Below are 20178 nucleotides of genomic sequence, written 5' to 3' on the forward strand. Positions count from 1 at the left end.
ATCTCATTATCTCTAGCCGCTTTATCCTGTTCTACAGGGTCGCAGGCAAGCTGGAGCCTATCCCAGCTGACTACGGACGAAAGGCGGGGTACACCCTGGACAAGTCGCCAGGTCATCACAGGGCTGACACATAAACACAGACAACCATTCACACTCACATTCACACCTACGGTCAATTTAGAGTCACCAGTTAACCTAACCTGCATGTCTTTGGACTGTGGAGGAAACCCACGTGGACACGGGGAGAACATGCAAACTCCGCACAGAAAGGCCCTCGCCGGCCATGGGGCTCGAACCTGGACCTTCTTGCTGTGAGGCGACAGCGCTAACCACTACACCACCGTGCCGCCCCTCCATGAAAATCCAAACTTTAAATAATCGTGGTCATACTTCCTTCTTTTTTTGCTTGGCCCAGACTCTGTCTCCTCACTCACTGTAGCTTTAGGTACTAAAAATCGATCCATTTTGTCTCTGGCAAAGGCTAGCTGAAGTTCGCTAAATGTCCGCAATAGTAACTTATTCTAGTTTATTTTTCCTCACGTTGTGCCCCCCCTGAAGAACTCTGGCGCCCCCTAGGGGAGGCGCACCCCACACTTTGAAAAGCCCTGGTATATGGTATAAAAAAAATCTTTCTTCTTCTTTTGGCTGTTCCTCTTAGGGGTCGCCACAGTGGATAATGTCCTTCCATCTCCTCCTGTCCTCCGCATCTTTTTCCTGTAGTAACAACCATCCTCATGTCCTCCTTTACCACATCCATAAATCTCATCTTTGTGCTTCCTCTTTTCCTTCTACCTGGAAACTCCATCTCCAGCATTCTTTTCCCCAATATACCCTCCTCTGTATGTGTCCAAACCATCTCAATCTCACCTCTTTTATTTTGTCTCCAAGACATCCTACATGTCCTGTCCCTCAAATATTCTCATTTCTAATCCTGTCCAACTTTGGCACTCCCAATGAAAATCTCAGCATCTTCAGCTCCGTGACCTCCAGTTCAGTTCAGACTCCCGTCTTTTTGTCAGTGCCCCTGTCTCTAAACCATACAACATAGCTGGTCTTACTACTGTTTTGTATACTTTCACTTTTACTCTTGCTGGCAACCTTCTGTCACAAATCACTCCTAACTAGAGGTCTGCGTGGGTCGGATTTTTCAGACCCGCTCCCGCCCGCGCCCACATTGTGCAGTCCCACTCCCACCCACGCCCGCAAAGAATTATGATTTTCAGTCCTGCTCCCACCCGCGCCCACAAAGAATTATGATTTTCAGTCCTGCTCCCGCCCGCAAATCCCGCATGATGCAGACGTTCGCGTTATTTCTCAGGAAAGTTCTTGTCTTGACACAGCGTGATGGTGCCCCGCCCCCTACTTTGAGTGGATTAGAGCATAAATATCTACAGCTCACGTTTGTTATTATTTATCTTGTTTCTGAAGTCAACATGTAGTGTCTCTAATAATAATAATAAGTGCTGTCAAGTGATTAAAATATTTAATAGCAAATTGCACATTTTTGTCACATGAGAAACCATTGTAATTCTCTGATCAGCATTAAAAAGTGAATGGGCTTGCTTTATACCAATGTTTTTTTTTTTTATTGCAAAGCAGAGCTAGCAAGAGAACCATGAGTGAACAACTCTAATCAGAGAGACAGGTTACACAGTGACGGTAGGCTTGACTCAATGCTATCCCAGAAATCCTTCTTGTAATATGCAAATTTGTCAGCCTCTGATTGGACAGCCAAATTTGCATATTACAGGAAGGATTTCTGGGATAGCATTGAGTCAAGCCTACCGTCACTGTGTAACCTGTCTCTCTGATTAGAGTTGTAGACTAACTCAAGCAGTAAATCACTTCACTCATGGTTCTCTTGCTAGTTGGGTGTAAATAGTGAGTCATTAGAGTGATCAATGGCAAATTTAAGATGCCATTCCTCACTCAATCTGGTAATCTGACTCTCTCTGCAAATTTAGGTATCTTAAAATGTTTTTATTAATGCCAAATAAAATATCCAGCACAATTTGTATGTGATAGACATAAATTAGTAATTTATAAACTTTATTTCAAACACGTTTTTAGTTAGCGGGACTGCAGCTTATCACTGCTCCCGCCCGCACCCGCATATGTGCACTCCCGCCCGCGCCGCATATATGCACTTCCGGTCCCGCCCGCGCCCGCAATGAGCTTTCAAAATTTGTCCCGCGCCACATTGCTTTGCGGTGGGTCCCGCGAGTCCCGCGGGACTCCTGCGGGAGTGCAGGGCTCTACTCCTAACTCTATCCTCCATCCATTCCAACCTACTTGCACTCTCTTCTTCACTTCTCTTCCGCACTAGCCATTACTTTGTACAGTAGACCCCAGATATTTGAACTCATCTGCTTTGATCACCTCTGTTCCTTGTAGCTGTACCATTCTACGGTCCTCACCCTCATTCACACACATGTACTCTGTCTGTCATCCACCTTCCCTCTAGTCCAGGGGTTTTCAAAGTGTGGGAGAGTCAGCCCCCCCTCGGAGAGCAAATAAACAACAGCGCCCCCCCCTTACAATTTTTGTTGTTGCTATGCTTAATGTTCCATTCGTATTTTTAAAAAATGGTTGTTGTACACATTTTTATTTTTTTTCTTTTTCACATTTTAAACATCTGTGCCTTTTAAAACATCTTGTTTTACACATTTTAAACATCTCATAGCATCGTTAGCTAGCACCTCTTGGCAGACAACACACTGTGGCAGTGGAGCATCTTCAGATCCAGTCCATGAAAATCCAAACTTTAAATAATCGTGGTCATACTTCCTTCTTTTATCAGTCCCCCCAGGATTCCGCGGGCCTTTTTTGTGATTGTTGCGGGCTAAAATGTCTGATGTTGCGGGGGTTTCCAAAAAATTGTGATGAAAGTTGCGGTGTTTTTTTAGGTTTTTGTTGCGATTACATTGCGGGAGGAAGTGAAAGTTGCGAGAAATTGTTGCAATTTTCTCTTTTTGTGATTAAAATTGAGTGATATGTTAAATATTAAGTTATTACTGAAAAACGTTTGATTAAAAAAAACAAAGACACTGAGAAATGGTCCTATAAACAACTTTACCAATACAAAAGATTACCAGGACTACAAAAATGCAGAAAATAGGCTTTACTTATCCAAATGCACCTGTTGGTTCAAAGTGCATAGAACCTCACAGCACAACATGAAGTTACCTTAAAATATAATATAAATGCCTCAGCTTTCATGTAAGAAAAAAAAACTATTAATACTAGTACTGTGTGCAGGCAGTCTCTCCTGAAGACTAAATTAAACAATAATTATAAACTAATAAAATAAATGGCTCAGGCTTCATAGAAGAAAAAAACAATTTGAACAGAATCTCACAGTATGATGCTGAAGCTGCCTAAACAATGGAAAATAAAATACCATTTTGGCAAAAATGTTGGCATCCATTAATTTCTTGTATTAAGTAAAAAAATAATGTAAAGTGCACACAGTCATTCACTGTAAACATAACACACTTTCAGTAACAGAATTTAAGCCTATATAAACACTGACTCGCACATGCAGTGTTGCCAGATACTGCTGACGTTTTCCAGTCCAAAATATGTTCAAAACCTGCCAAAATGCACTTGAAACCGCCCAATCTGGCAACACTGCACGCATGCTGCTTCTCTTGAACGTATACACGCAAGTAAGGCGGAAGGTAGTTTGTTGACGTCACCTCAAGACGACGCCAACGATTAATCAAATTTGCGGGAAAGTTGTGGTGATTGGATATAATTGCAACACCGCCCTGAATTTGCGGGGATTGGTTGAATTTGTGTTGAAGTTGCAAATCGCAACATCCTGGAGGCTCTGTTTTTTTGCTTGGCCCAGACTCTGTCTCCTCACTCACTGTAGCTTTAGGTACTAAAAATTGATCCATTTTGTCTCTGGTAAAGGCTAGCTGAAGTTCGCTAAATGTCCGCAATAGTAACTTATTCTGGTTTATTTTTCCTCAGGTTGCGCCCCCCCTGAAGAACTCTGGCGCCCCCTAGGGGAGGCGCGCCCAACACTTTGAAAAGCCCTGCTCTAGTGCATACCTCCATGTCTCTAAGTTTTCTTCCACTTGCTCCCTGTTCTCACGACAGATCACAATATCATCTACAAACATCATTGTCCATGGGGCCTCTTGCCTGATGTTGTCTGTCCATTATCATTTGCAAACAAGTCGATATGGGATAAAAAAAAACATTTGAGAAGGAAATGCATTTCTGAATGCTTTTCAGAGAACAAAATGTTTGTGGTTTGTCTTTGTAGAATTATGTGACCTGTGCATTGGGAATCCATTATGTTGGATTTGTGATGATCTGCTTCGGTGCTGTGAATTCGCTGAGCTCTTACACATTCGGGAAGCTTTCACAGTACACCGGGAGGATTGCCCTGTTTTGCTTTGGTAAGCCAGTTTAATCCAAGTAGCATGAGGTGGGAAGTAATTTAGTGATAGTACATTGTTGCTGGACCTGAGTATCATTTTAGAAGATGAATATTTCTAGGTTAATAAAGATCATATCTCAAATATTTTTTCACTAGAATGGATCACTAAAACTTTGAACATGTACACTGCCTTGCAAAAGTATTCATCCCCCTTGGTGTTTGTCCTGCTTTGTCACATTACGTACAAGCTGGAATTAAAATGGATGTTTGGAGGGTTAGCACCATTTGATTTACACAGCATGCCAACAACTTTAAAGGTGCAAATAGTTTTTTTTTTTTAAATTGTGACACAAACAGTACTTAAGGTGAAAAAACAGAAATCTGGAGTGTGCATAGGTATTCACCCCCTTTTGCATGAAACCCCTAAATAAGAGCTGGTCCAACCAATTCACTTCATAAGTCATATAATTCGTTGATGAAGATCCATTTGTGTGCAATCAAAGTGTCACATGATCTGTCACATGATGTCTGTATAAATCAACCTGTTCTGGAAGGACCCTGACTCTGCAACACTACTAAGCAAGCAACATGAAAACCAAGGAGCCTCCAAACAGATCAGAGACAAAGTTGTGAAGAAGTATAGATCAGGGTTGGGTTATAAAAAATATCCCAACCTTTGAATATCCCAGGGAGCATCATTAAATCCATTATAGCAAAATAGAAAGAATATGGCACCACTACAAACCTGACAAGAGAAGGCTGCCCACCAAAACTTATAGACTGGGCAAGAAGGGCATTAATCAGAGATGCAACAAGGACACCAAAGATAACACTGAAGGAGCTGCAAAGCTCCACAGCAGAGATGGGAGTATCTGTCCATAGGACCACTTTAAGCCGTACATTTAAGCTTTATGGAAGAGTGGCCAGAAAAAAGCAATTGCTTAAGAAAACACATTTGGAGTTTGCCCAACAGCATGTGGCAGACTCCCCAAACACATGGAAGAAGATTCTCTGGTCAAATGAGACAAAAATTGATATTTTTGGCCATCATGGGAAATGCCACGTGTGGCGCAAACCCAACACCCTGAGAACACCATTCCTACAATGACGTATGGTGGTGGCAGCATCATGCTGTGGGGATGGTTTTCATCTGCAGGGACAGGAAAGCTGGTCAGGATTGAAGGAAAGCTGGATGGCACTAAATACAGGGCAATTCTGGAGGAAAACCTGTTGGAGTTGGCCAGAGGCTTGAGACTGGAACAAAGATTCACGTTCCAGCAGCACAATGACCCTAAATATCCTGCTAAAGCTACACTGGAGTGGTTTAAACGGAAACATTTAAATGTCTTAGAATGGCCTAATCAAAGCCCAGACCTCAATCCAATTGAGAATCTGTGGCATAACTTGAAGATTGCTGTACACCAATGCAACCCATCTAACTTGAAGGAGTTGGAGCAGTTTTGCCTTGAGGAATGGGCAAAAATCCCAGTGGCTAGATGTGCTAAGCTAATAGAGACATACCCCAAGAGACTTGCAACTGTAATTGCAGCAAAAGGTGGCTCAACAAAGGATTGACTTTGGGGTGAATACCTATGCACACTCCAGATTTCTGTTTTTTTTTTCATCTTAATTATTGTTTGTGTCACAATAAAAACAATTTTCACCTTTAAAGCTGTAGGCATGTTGTATAAATCAAATGGTGCTAACCTCCAAAATTCCATTTTCATTCCAGCTTGTAATGCGACAAAACAGGACAAACCTCAAGGGGGATGAATACTTTTGCAAGACACTATACAATTTGGACCAACCAGGTGTGTAAAAGCCCAGGTGCGGTGGGACAGGGTTGGATATGGACGTTGGTACTGCATTCTTAGAGGTCTTATTGGTATTTATCACTTTCTCCTCACAGCTGCTTTGATAAACCTGAGCTCTGTGATAGCTCTGCTGTACTGGAGGCCTCATCCGAACCAGCTGCCCGTTTTCTTCGTGTTTCCTGCTCTCTGGGGCATGGCAGATGCTGTGTGGCAAACACAAACCAACGGTGAGACTCTTAACAAATGAATCATCTTTCTTACAGAAGCATCACTCTGATAAAGCCGGTGTTTATAACCCTACAGAACAACTACACAAGACATTGATATAAACCTAAAAGATAAAAAAACCCACATAAAAATGAAAACTAATTTTGTGAGGCGTCAGCTGTTAGAAAAACGTTGACAGATGATTTTGTAGCTTTCTGATGCACTGTGCAGAAGTGATACAGGATACTGTAACATATCAGCCTACCAAGTAATTGAAAAATTGAACAAAGATAATAATTTAAAAGTCTGCTCAGTCTCAAGATCACAAAAGCATACCAATCCTCTCTAGTGCATAAAAAAGTGGAAAAAAAGAAATTTGTAATTATAGCCTTATGGCATTTCCACAGATAGTCATAAAAATGACTAATAAATTAAAAAAACAACAACAATGAAACTCAAATCAACAGCAAGACTGGCAAAAGCATAAAATTACCTCAATTCAAGTCAATTCTTGAATTTTATTTATATAGCACTTTTAACAATGGACATTGTTGCAAAGCAGATGTACAGAAATACAGATATAACATTGTGGCAGTTTGTAGGAATGGGAGGAGCACAGAAGACGGCAGGCCAGAACTGAGTTTCGTCACTCTTTTTATTTTGATACTTTTCAGTTGTCTCTTACACACTCTCGTACACACACAGACACACGCGCACACATCAGGTGTCTGGTTGGGGAGAGAGCTCCTCCTTTGCTCTCGCTCTCTCCTTAAATAGGGCGTGGTCACTGGGGAAGACACACAAACACACGTTAATCAACATCAGGTGCAGTGATTCTGCCACTTACCTTCCCTGACTCCGCCCTCCGGTCACAGACCGACACTTGACCACGCCCCTGCTGCCACATACCCCCGCAGCCGACTCCCCCCCTTGATGGGAGAGGAAGTCTGCCATGACCATCTGCGCCCCCGGCCTGTGGATCACCTTGAAGTTAAAGGGTTGGAGTGCCAGATACCAATGGGTGATCCGCACGTTGGCATCCTTCATGCGGTGGAGCCACTGGAGGGGTGCGTGGTCCGAACAGAGGGTGAAAGGGCGTCCCAGCAGGTAGTAACGGAGGGCGAGGACCGCCCACTTGATCGCCAGGCACTCTTTTTCAATGGTGCTATTGCGCCCCTCACGCACCGACAGCTTCCTACTGATGTACAGCACTGGGCGGTCCTCCCCCTCCACCTCCTGGGACAAAACAGCCCCCAGCCCTCTGTCCGACGCAGCCGTCTGTAACATAAAGGGGAGAGAAAAGTCAGGGGAGTGTAACAGTGGCCCCCCACACAGTGCAGCCTTCACCTCAGAGAAAGCCTGCTGGCATTGCTCTGTCCACTGGACCGGATCTGGTGCCCCCTTTTTAGTGAGATCAGTCAGCGGGCTGGTGATGTCCGAATAATTAGGTAGAAACCTACGATAGTAGCCAGCCAGCCCTGGGAACTGTCTCACCCCCTTTTTGCTCTTGAGCCTTGGGCAGGCTACAATTGCTGCTGTCTTGTTAATTTGGGGATGCACCTGCCCGTTGCCCAAGTGGAAGCCCAGATACCGTACTTCCACCCGCCCAATCGCACACTTCTTCAGGTTGGCTGTGAGACCCGCTCGCCTCAGTGACCTAAGGACGGCCCTCAGATGTTGTAGGTGCCGCGGCCAGTCATTACTATAAATAATTATGTCATCTAAGTATGCGGCCGCGTAGGTGGTTGGGGGCGGAGGACCCTATCCATCAGCTGCTGGAACGTAGCGGGCACCCCAAACAGCCCAAAAGGAAGTGTGACAAACTGGTGTAAGCCAAATGGTGTGGAAAAGGCCATTTTTTCTCGGGATAATGAAGTCAAGGGGATCTGCCAATAACCGTTTGTCAAATCCAGTGTCGAGTAAAAGCAAGCCATGCCTAGTCGATCAAGCAACTCATCAATACGAGGTATTGGGTACGTGTCGAATTTAGATGCCGCATTGACTTTTCTATAGTCTACACAGAACCGGACCGACCCGTCGGCCTTGGGTATCAAGACCACCAGGCTGCTCCTCGACGATGCCCATTTTGAGCATGGCCTCGAGTTCTTCCTGAACCATTTTTTCTTGTGTTCGGGTAGCCGGTAAGGGCGGCTGCGCACTACCACCCCCGGGGGCATCTCAATGTGGTGCTCTATGAGGTCAGTGTGGCCGGGCAGGGGCGAGAACACGTCCGAAAATTCGGTCTGCAACTGGGCAACCTCCGCGAGTTGGGTCGGGGAGAGGTGGTCTCCACAGGGGTACACAATGCCAATGTTCCCTTTTGAAACTCTGGCCCCAGCTCCGCCTTCTCCGGAACCACCAACACCACGGGGACCTCCTCATTCCAGAGTTTGAGTAGATTGAGGTGGTAAAATGGTAGGGCCTCACCCCTGTCCATTCGCCTCACCTCATAGTCGACGTCCCCGACTCACCTTGTGACCTCAAAGGGTTCTTGCCACTTGGCAATTAATTTGGAGCTCGATGTGGGCAACAGTACGAGTACTTTATCTCCCTGGGTGAACTCCCTAAGACGCATACCCTTGTCGTACAGGCGGGTTTGCTGTTCTTGAGCCTGGCGCAAATTCTCCTGGGTTAGGTGGGTGAGTGTGTGGAGTTTTGCGCACAGGTCAATAACATATTGAATCTCATTTTTACTTGGTGAAGGTCCCTCCTCCCAATTTCCTCGCAGCACGTCTAAAATGCCGCGCGGCTTACGCCCATATAACAATTCGAATGGGGAGAACCCTGTGGAGGCTTGTGGGACCTCTCGCACTGCAAATAACAAGGGTTCGAGCCATTTATCCCAATTACGTGCGTCCTCGCTTATGAATTTTTTAATTATATTTTTGAAGGTGTGATTGAATCGTTCGACTAAACCGTCCGTTTGTGGGTGATAAACGCTGGTGCAGATCGGCTTAATTCCTAATAACCCATACAGTTCGTTCAGTGTTCGTGACATAAACAAGGTGCCTTGATCAGTCAGAATCTCTTTGGGGATTCCAACTCAGGAGATGATGCGGAAGACCGCTTCCGCAATACTGCGTGCTGAGATATTACGAAGAGGCACTGCTTCTGGGTATCACATTGCATAGTCCACTAGAACTAATATAAAGCGATACCCTCATGTTGACAGATCTAATGGCCCGACGAGATCCATCCCAATCCTTTCGAACGGGGTCTCAATTAATGGGAGAGGGCACAAAGGCGCTTTTGGAATGGCCGCTGGATTTACTAACTGGCATTTGCGGCATGCCGTACACCACTTATGGACATCGCTGCGAATTCCTGGCCAGTAGAACCGGTCCATTATTCGGGCTAGTGTTTGATCCTGCCCTAAGTGTCCAGCCATGGGATTAAAGTGAGCCGCCTGGAATACCAATTCCCGGCGGCTTTTTGGAATCAAAAGCTGTGTGATTTGTTCTTTAGTCTGAATGTCCTGCGTCACTCGGTATAATCTATCCTTCATAATTGAGAAGTAGGGGAAGGACGGGGTGGCATTTGGCTGGAGCGTTTGACCATTGATTACTCTCACTTGGTCAAACGCATGCCGCAGAGTCTTGTCTCGCAACTGCTGTAATGGAAAATCCACAAGGGATTCCCCAATAGAAGGAGGAGGAGCCTGCGGCTCCTCACTCTGACGCGGAGATGACGTAGACGGCTCTGTGACAGCTGCTCCCGCCAATGCGACACCAGGACCTCCCCCTGCGGAACTACGGCAGGACCCACTCTTCACTAAATGACTCATTAATTCCCCAAATCCCGGCCAATCGGTCCCCAAAATTATCGGGTGGGTAAGGCGAGGATTAACCGCTGCCTTTACTCTAAATTTTTCCCCTCAAAAAAGAATGTGGACCGACACTAAAGGGTAGTTGTGAATCCCCATACACACACAACACCTTCACCAACTGTGCTCCCCCCAATGCCTCGTTTTGCACCAGGCTTTGGTGGATTGAGGTCTGATTACAGCCAGAGTCCACCAACACCTGATATGTATCCCCTTGGACACTCACCGGTATGCGATATGCTCTGGCCTGACCGAGGGCGGCTCCTGGCGCATCGGGGATCTGAACCACCGCACCCACCTCTATTGCCGAGCACTGCTGTTGGAGGTGGCCCGGCTCCCCGCGGCGCCAGCAAACCGGCCCGGGCTTCCTCTCTGCACTGGCGCTCTGGGGCTCACTCACCTAAGGGGGGGAGAGACAGACACAGAAGGGAGAAACAGGAGGGCACCGTGGGTGCGGCAGGCCGGCTGGAGTGGCGCCGGCTCCCACCTCCATGGTGGGGGAAAGGGGCGAGGACTAGAAACAGGAAGGGGGAAGAGAGAGAGGAGAGGGAAGAAGAGGTTGTCTGCTGTCCTGACATCAGGATAGCTGCCAAATGGTCCTCCGCCAGCTTGATGGCCTGATCCAGTGACACCGGGCGGTGGCACTGGACCCACTCTGCGGTTCCTGCTGGTAGGCGAGCGATGAACTGCTCCAGTACCACCTGATCGATGATTCCCTCGGCGTCGCGGTTGTCGGCCCTCAACCACTGCCAGCAGGCGTCCCGGAGTTGCTGGCCAAACGCAAACGGCCGGCCGACTTCCTCCAAGCGCAAAGCGTGGAAGCGCTGTCGCTGCTGTTCAGGGGTGCACCCCACACACTGGAGAACGGCCCAGCGGAGGTCCGCGTAGACCAGCTGGCGGTTGGCGAAAGGGGAGGACTCCATGGGGCTGTTCTTCTTCTGTGCTCCAGTCCCGGGTTTCGGCACCACTGTGGCAGTTTGTAGGAGTGGAAGGAGCACAGAAGACGGCAGGCTAGAACTGAGTTTCGTAACTTTTTTTATTTTAACACTTTTCAGTTGTTTCTTACACACTCTCGTACACACACAGACACACACGCGCGCGCACACACATCGGGTGTCTAGTTGGGGAGAGAGCTCCTCCTCTGCTCTCGCTCTCTCCTTAAATAGGGCGCTGTCACTGGGGAAGACACACAAACACACGTTAATCAACATCAGGTGCAGTGATTCTGCCACTTACCTTCCCTGACTCCGCCCTCCGGTCACAGACCGACACTTGACCACGCCCCCACTGCCACAAACATTTAAATGAATAAATTTGGCAAACTACCTGAGAAGACATGAGGAAGAAACCTTGAGAGGAACCAGACTCAAAAGGGAACCCATCCTCATCTGGGTGACACTGGATAGCATGATTATAAATCTTTACTTTTCTATTTAACAATTATTCTTTGAAGGCAAGGCGAATATCGGTTATTAATAATAATGGCTTTTTTTCATGGTATATCAGATATATTCCATTCAGCTAGCATGATACTGAACAAGTCAAAGACGAATCGCTTAATGGAATATATGATATACCACAAAAAATAGCCATTATTATTATACATACACATTCAATGAAACAATTATAGATTTTACAAAAAGTTAACGGGGGGGGGGGGTAACTTACCAACATCCAATATTGATTCTGATCCAATGTAATTCAATGTTCTGTCAAGCCAATGTGCATGTACAAAGTCAAAGTTCTAACAATAAAAATGGTCAAACTCCAAAAAAAAATCCAACTCCAAAAACTCCTGTTTTTCTTTTGTAAATATACATGATGAATATCTATTGAAGTTTTGGTAGCCTTTTGGGTGTTCAACACGTCTTTCTCTTTCAAAATTCTCTCAAAATCTTCCATATTTAATGAAGCAAACCTGGCAGCCATGTTTGTTTACAAATTGTCCCAGTCGCTTGCGAGAGAGGAAGTTTTACATCTCCAACATGTGACGTCATACAATATCATAAACCATATTCAACGCTCGTTCTCCATTGGGTAGAGTGACGTAATACATGTAGGGTAAGCGATATGCTAACAATATTGCATGCTATCAAACCAAATGAATGAAACCCACTAGAAGGGAATAGAACACGTTTTTATTTCATCGAAAAAGTGTCCTGTATGGATAATAATCACAGCTATTCACAGAGCCTGAGGCAGATAATTGTTTTAGTAGAAATACACAGAATTATTTAAATAAAAAAAAATGCACTGAATTTTTTTTAATCTTCAAAAGCAGTATGTAAATGTAATAAAGGCACATAGACTTGTGTTACTTATCTACACTGAGCCACATAAAAGCCTTTGTTTTGAAATTGATAAAATAAATCACAGTTCCATCTTTCCTTTGAATAGTTTTAGACCAAACTTCATAGCATCTTTAGTGCTTTTAGGAACAGCATTTTCTTCCATCATTTATAATTCTTCCTCACTTAGATTAGATAGAACTTTATTGATCCCTTTGGGAGGGTTCCCTCAGGGAAATTAAGATTCCAGCAGCATCATTACAGATACTGTAAACAGAGAAAAGAAATAGAGGAAAACTTCTAGATAAATTAAAATAAATTTACATATACAAATATAAAAAGAATAAGATATGGGGAAGAGAGGGAGGGGGGAAGGAGGGAAAGAAGGAAAAAGAAAAAAAGGGGGGGGGGCAGCAGCAGGAAAGATATTGCACATTATCCCCAGAGAGGAGTTGTACAGCCTGATGGCATGAGGGACAAAGGAGTTTAAGTCTGTTCATCCTGCACTTGGGAAGGAGCATTCGGTTACTGAACAGGCAACCAGAGGAGCCTGTTCAGTGACAGTGGCTTGCAAAAGTATTTATCCCCCTTGGTGTTTGTCCCATTATAAGCTGGAATTAAAATGGATTTTGAGGGATAACACCATTTGATTTACACAACAGGCCTGCCACTTTAAAGGTGCACATTGTTTTATTGTAACAATTAAGATGGAAAAAAAGCAGAAATCTGAAGTGTGCATAGGTATTTACCCCCTTTCATTTTTTTTTTTTTAAAGATTTTTTTGTACTTTTTTCACCTTTATTATTGGATAGGACAGTGTAGAGACAGGAAATGAGCGGGAGAGAGAGACGGGGAGGGATCGGGAAATGACCTCGGGCCGGAATCGAACCCAGGTCCCCGGATTTATGGTATGGCGCCTTTCACTTCATAAAAAAAGGGTCACATAATTAGTTGATCAAGATCCATCTGTCTGCACTCAAAATGTCACATCATCTGTATAAAATCAACCTGTTCTAGAAGGACCCTGACTCTGCAACACTACTAAGCAAGCAACACAAAAACCAAGGAGACTCCGAACAGGTCAGAGACAAAAAGTTGTGGAGAAGTATGGATCAGGGTTGGGTTATAAAAAAAAAAATCCCAAACGTTGTATATCCGACAGAGCACCATTAAATCCATTATAGCAAAACGGAAAGAATATGGCACCACTACAAACCTGACAAGAGAAGGCTACCCACCAAAACTTACAGACCAGGCAAGGAGGGCATTAATCAGAGATGCAACAAAGACACCAAAGATAACACTGAAGGAGCTGCAACCCAACCCTGATCTGATCTATACTTCTCCACAACTTTGTCTCTGACCTGTTTGGAAACTCCTTGGTTTTCATGTTGCTTGCTTAGTAGTGTTGCAGAGTCAGGGTCCTTCCAGAACAGGTTGATTTATACAGACATCATGTGACAGATCATGTGACACTGATTGCACACAGGTGGATCTTAATCAACTAATTATGTGACTTATGAAGTGAATTGGTTGGACCAGCTCTTATTTAGGGGTTTCATACGAAAGAAGGTGAATAAAGAAAACTGGGAAAAGATGCTAGTAACCCAGCAAATTATAGGCCAATAGCTTTAACTTCTCATTTAGGTAAATTAATGGAAAGGTTGGTTAATGGAAGGTTAATGCACTTTATTGAAGAAAGGGGATTGATGGCTAGCTATCAGAGTAGTTTTAGAAAGGGGAGAAGTAATATTGATTCAATCATATGTCTTGAGGATGAAATAAGAAAAGTGCAAGTAAAGAAAGAGACTGTTGTGGCAGTATTTTTAGATGTGGAAAAAGCATATGATATGCTATGGGTAGAGGGTCTTTTAATTAAAATGCATATGCTAGGGATTGGGGGAAATTTGTTTAACTGGGTAATGGACTTTTTAAGTAATATAAGTATTCAGGTGAAAATAGGGAAAGAAATATCTAGAAGGTGTGTGGTTGAAAATGGGCTTCCACAAGGCAGTGTTATTAGTCCGTTACTTTTCAATATAATGATTGACATTTTTTTCTAATGTTCAGCCAGGGATTGAAAAGTTGCTATTTGCAGACGATGGTAGCATATGGAAAAGGGGGAAGAATGTGAAGTACACCCTGAAGAAGGTGCAGGAAGCTCTAACCCTGGTGGAGGATTGGGGAAGGAAATGGGGTTTTAGACTATCTATTGAAAAGACTAAGGTGATGTTCTTTACTAGGAAGAAAATAGATGAAAGTTTAAAACTGGATCTGAATGGTAGGACTTTGGAAAGGGTTAAGTTTTAAATTTCTTGGTGTATTTTTTGACACGACTTACATGGAGAGATCATGTATCAAAAGTAATAGGCAAATGTAAAAGGATTATGAATTTAATGAGATGCCTTGCTGGCACAGAATGGGGAGCAGATGTAGCTTCTTTGAAGCAAATTTATATATATAATTAGAGCAATAATTGAATATGGATGTTTTGGTTTATGGATCTGCAGCCAAATCAGTTTTAGCTGGGTTAGATATAGTTCAAGCTAAGGCACTGAGAATATGTACAGGAGCTGTGCGATCTTCCCCAGTATGTTCCTTACAGGTAGAAACGAGAAATGCCACTCTGCTTGCAGAGAAAGCAGCTTCAGGCTAACTATTGGGTTAATCTGATAGGTGAAAGGTGTGATCACCCAGTTAAAAGTATAATTCAGGCAAGCTGGGAGAGAGAGGTGGCGAGACATCCAAGTTTTGGATGGGTAGGAGAGACAGTGGCACAGGAAATGGCTATTCTTGACAAGAACTTTTGTCCAGGAGTAATGTGGCCATCAATTCCTCTATGGCAATTGGAGATCCCAAAGACTGATTTTGAATTGCTTGAGATTAAGTCAGATAATCCTGAGGCAGATTTGGTGCATGAATTTCAATGTCATGTAAGAGAAAGGTATCAAGAATACATATTAATTTTTACTGACGGTTCAAAGGATCAAGAAACGGGTGCTACAGGAGCAGCTTTTGTTGTTCAGAGGTGGAATATCCAAGCTGTTAAGAGAACCTCAAACTTTCTAAGTGGGCGGCACGGTGGTGTAGTGGTTAGTGCTGTCGCCTCACAGCAAGAAGGTCCGGGTTCGAGCCCCGTGGCCGGCAAGGGCCTTTCTGTGTGGAGTTTGTATGTTCTCCCCATGTCCGCGTGGGTTTCCTCCGGGTGCTCCGGTTTCCCCCACAGTCCAAAGACATGCAGGTTAGGTTAACTGGTGACTCTAAATTGACCGTAGGTGTGAATGTGAGTGTGAATGGTTGTCTGTGTCTCTGTGTCAGCCCTGTGATGACCTGGCGACTTGTCCAGGGTGTACCCCGCCTTTCACCCGTAGTCAGCTGGGATAGGCTCCAGCTTGCCTGCGACCCTGTAGAAGGATAAAGCAGCTAGAGATAATGAGATGAGATGAGAAACTTTCTAAGTGTATTCACAGTGGAATTATATGCAATCCTGATGGCAGTACAATGGGCTGAACAGATTCAGAACCATAAAGTATTGATATGTAGTGACTCTGTGTCAGCAATCAATAGTATTGGGAAAGGGTTATCAAAGAGCTGACAAGACCTTATATATGATGTTCTTCTGGCAATTAGAGATGTGAAAAGGAGAGGGGTAGAAATATCATTTGTATGGGTCCCAGCACATGTAGGTATAGCATCAAATGAAAGGTTGATAAGTTGGCTAAGGAAGCTGCTCAAAAGGTAACCATAGATATCAACATAAATCTGTCCAAAGCGGAGGGTAAAAGTATTGTGTGGCAGGATACAATTTTAAAATGGCAACAGCTTTGGGAGCAAGAAAACAAAGGGAGGCGTCTATTCTCAATTGTTGGTAGGGTAACTGATTCAGTTAATATCTGTAAGGGGGGGGCTAGACGAAAGGAAGAGGTAATTATTTCTAGATTGAGGATTGGTCACACATTTCTGAACAGCACTTTATTTATTTTGGGAAAGCATCAAAATGGCCTCTGTTTTTGCCAAGAGCGCGAGACAGTGCATCATGTTTTGATTTCTTGTAGAAATTATGACCGCTAAAGGCAAGATTTAATTAGACAGCTGCGGAAGATTGGCTTGGAAGAAGTATCTCTGAAAGATATTTTAGAAATAGGGTCAAGCGGGAGGGGAAGACGATGTTTTTTTTTTTCAAGTTCTTAATGGACGCTGGTGTATATAGCAGGATATAGTACACTAAGGTCATAGTCCTGTAGATGGCAGCAATGCAACTTTTTGGATGCCAGCTGCTGTAAAACCTCGAAGAAGATGATTCCTGGTTTTTTTTTCATCTTAATTATTGTTTGTCTCACAATAAAACAATAATTTGCACTTTTTAAAACTGTCGGCATGCTGTGTAAATCAAATTGTGCTAACCCTCCAAAAATCCATTTTAATTCCAGTTTGTAATGTGACAAAATAGGACAAACACCAAGGGGGACGAATACTTTTGAAAGAAACTGTATGGTGTCTTTGGCTGCCATCTTGCCGAGTTGCTCGAGGTGATTATTGAGAAATAGTCCAAATTTCTTGACCAATGAGTGTGCACGAGTTCCTATAATCACCTGCATATTTATACGGAAAATGTGTATAGATTCATAAAGTGCTCATTGTGTAAAAAAGAACTTGAGTATGAACTTGAGCAATATTAGAGTTTTTAATTTGAGTCTATCAATCTGAGTCTAATTTGAGTCTGATTTGAGTCTAACACTAATAAAAAAAAGCCTTTACATAAACGTCGGAGAGTAAATACATGTACAACTCATTATATCATTATGGTCTCATGACATGAATGTAATTATACAAATCTTATAAATAGCAAGATGAAACACTTTACTCAATAAGAGACACATTACTCAGCTGTTATATCACACTGAGCTACAAAGTCATCTGTCATAATGTAAGACTTTATAAATGAAAGGCTTGTGTAGGTGTTATGTACAGTCCTCAGCGTAAATGAGTACACGCCCTTTGAAAAGTAACATTTTAAACAATATCTCAATGAACACAAACAATTTCCAAAATGTTGACAAGACAAAGTTTAATATAACATCTGTTTAACTTATAACGTGAAAGTAAGGTTAATAATATAAACTTAGATTAGATCATACTAATCTCTCATTTTTCAGTTTTACTCAAATTAGGGTGGTGCAAAAATGAGTACACCCCACAACAAAAACTACTACATCTAGTACTTTGTATGGCCTCCATGATTTTTAATGACAGCACCAAGTCTTCTAGGCATGGAATGAACAAGTTGGCGACATTTTGCAACATCAATCTTTTTCCATTCTTCAACAATGACCTCTTTTAGTGACTGGATGCTGGATGGAGAGTGATGCTCAACTTGTCTCTTCAGAATTCCCCATAGGTGTTCGATTGGGTTCAGATCAGGAGACATACTTGGCCACTGAATCACTTTCACCCTGTTCTTCTTCAGAAATCCAACAGTGGCCTTAGATGTGTGTTTAGTCATGTTGGAAAAGTGCACGACGACCAAGGGAACGGAGTGATGGTAGCATCTTCTCTTTCAGTATAGAGCAATACATCTGTGAATTCATGACGCCATCAATGAAATGCAGCTCCCCGACACCAGCAGCACTCATGCAGCCCCAAATAAGGACACTGCCACCACCATGTTTCACTGTAGGCACCATGCATTTTTCTTTGTATTCCTCACCTTTGCGACGCCATACAGTTTTGAAGCCATCAGTTCCAAAAACATTTATCTTGGTCTCATCACTCCAGAGTATGGAGTCCCAGTAGTCTTCATCTTTGTCAGCATGGGCCCTGGCAAACTCTAGGTGGGCTTTTTTGTGCCTGGGCTTTAGGAAAGGCTCCTTTCCTGGACGGCATCCATGCATGCCATTCCTCTGCAGTGTACGCTGTATTGTGTCACGGGAAATAGTCACCCCAGTTTGGCTTTCTGCTTCTTTAGATAACTGCAGTGAACTTGCATGCCGATTTTCTTCAACCCTTCTCATCAGAAGACACTCCTGTCGAGGTGTTAACTTCCATGGATGACCTGGACGTCTCTGTGAGATGGTTGCAGTTCCATCTTTCTTCAATTTTTGTACCACTTTTGCTACAGTATTCTGACTGATAAGTAAAGCTTTGCTGATCTTCTTGTAGCCTTCACCTTTGTGGTGTAAAGAAATTATTTTCTTTGGGGAATTCTGAAGAGATAAGTTGAGCATCACTCTCCACCCAGCATCCAGTCACTAAAAGAGGTCATTGTTGAAGAATGGAAAAAGATTGATGTTGCAAAATGTCGCCAACTTGTTCATTCCATGCCTAGAAGACTTGGTGCTGTCATTAAAAATCATGGAGGCCATACAAAGTACTAGATGTAGTAGTTTTTGTTGTGGGGTGTACTCATTTTTGCACCACCCTAATTTGAGCAAAACTGAAAAAATGTGTACTCTAAGTTATATTATTAACCTTACTTTCCTGTTATAAGTTAAACAGATGTTATATTAAACTTTGTCTCGTCAACATTTTGGTAATTGTGTTCATTGAGATATTGTTTAAAATGTTACTTTTCAAAGGGCGTGTACTCATTTACGCTGAGCACTGTAGCCCTGTGGAGTCCACTCTTAATACATCACAGAAGCAGTTCGAATAACTTTCCATGTGCTTTTCCATTTCAGCACTGTACGGCACTCTGTTCCCCAAGGACAAGGAGGCAGCGTTCGCTAATTATCGCATGTGGGAGTCTTTGGGCTTCGTGATAGCCTTTGCATACAGCACATACATCTGTCTGTCCACCAAACTCTACATCCTCATTGCAGTCCTTTTACTGACCATGGTGACATACATATGGGTGGAGTACAATGAGTACAAGCATCCTACTACAGCAGTGAAACACGACAAGAATGAGACGGACGAGATGTACATTAACGAAAAGGAGAAAATCAAGAAGATTATTAGTCAGACTAGATTATAGGTAAGGGTATGTTCATACAGAGAGTAGAATCTGTTTTATTATTATTTTTTGTGAATGGAATGAATGGTGACTTAGTCATCACTGACATCTTTGCAGTTAAATAAATAAAGCCATTTTCCATCCATCCCATCCATTATCCGTAACCGCTTATCCTGTGCAGAGTCACGTGCAAGCTGGAGCTGATCCTTGCTGACTATGGGCGAGAGGCAGGGTACACCCTGGACAAGTCACCAGATCATTGCAGGACTGGAACATAGAGACAAACAACCATTCACGCTCTCATTCACACCTACGGTCAATTTAGAGCCACCAATTAACCTAACCTGCATGTGGTGTAGTGGTTAGCACTGTCGCCTTACAGCAAGAAGGTTCTGGGTTTGATCCCAGTGGCCCATGGGGGCCTTTCTGTGTGGAATTTTCATGTTCTCCCCATGTCCGCGTGGGTTTCCTCCAGGTGCTCCGGTTTCCCCTACAGTCCAAAGACATGCAGGTTAGGCTAATCGGTGGCTCTAAATTGACCATAGGTGTGAATGTGAATGGTTGTTTGTCTCTGTGTCAGCCCTGTGATGACCTGGTATCAGCTATAACATTATGACCACTGACAGATGAAGTGAATAACACTGATTATTCTATCCACATTCACTGGATATGAGCAATCGCATGCTCTGATTGGCTACTCT

General features: G+C 43.5%; 1 protein-coding gene across 1 annotated transcript in view; it reads left to right on the top strand.

Moving 5' to 3' along the window:
• The window catches only part of unc93a (unc-93 homolog A), a 42208-nt gene extending 22710 nt beyond the window's left edge, over nucleotides 1–19498 (top strand). The window contains exons 6-8 of the mRNA XM_060915799.1: nucleotides 4277–4412; nucleotides 6303–6434; nucleotides 19203–19498. Coding sequence (XP_060771782.1) covers nucleotides 4277–4412; nucleotides 6303–6434; nucleotides 19203–19498 — 564 coding nt within the window. The remainder of the gene's footprint in view (nucleotides 1–4276; nucleotides 4413–6302; nucleotides 6435–19202) is intronic.
• Nucleotides 19499–20178: the final 680 nt, after the last annotated feature.

Source organism: Neoarius graeffei, chromosome 3, assembly GCF_027579695.1.
Source record: "Neoarius graeffei isolate fNeoGra1 chromosome 3, fNeoGra1.pri, whole genome shotgun sequence".
Lineage (NCBI taxonomy): Eukaryota > Metazoa > Chordata > Actinopteri > Siluriformes > Ariidae > Neoarius > Neoarius graeffei.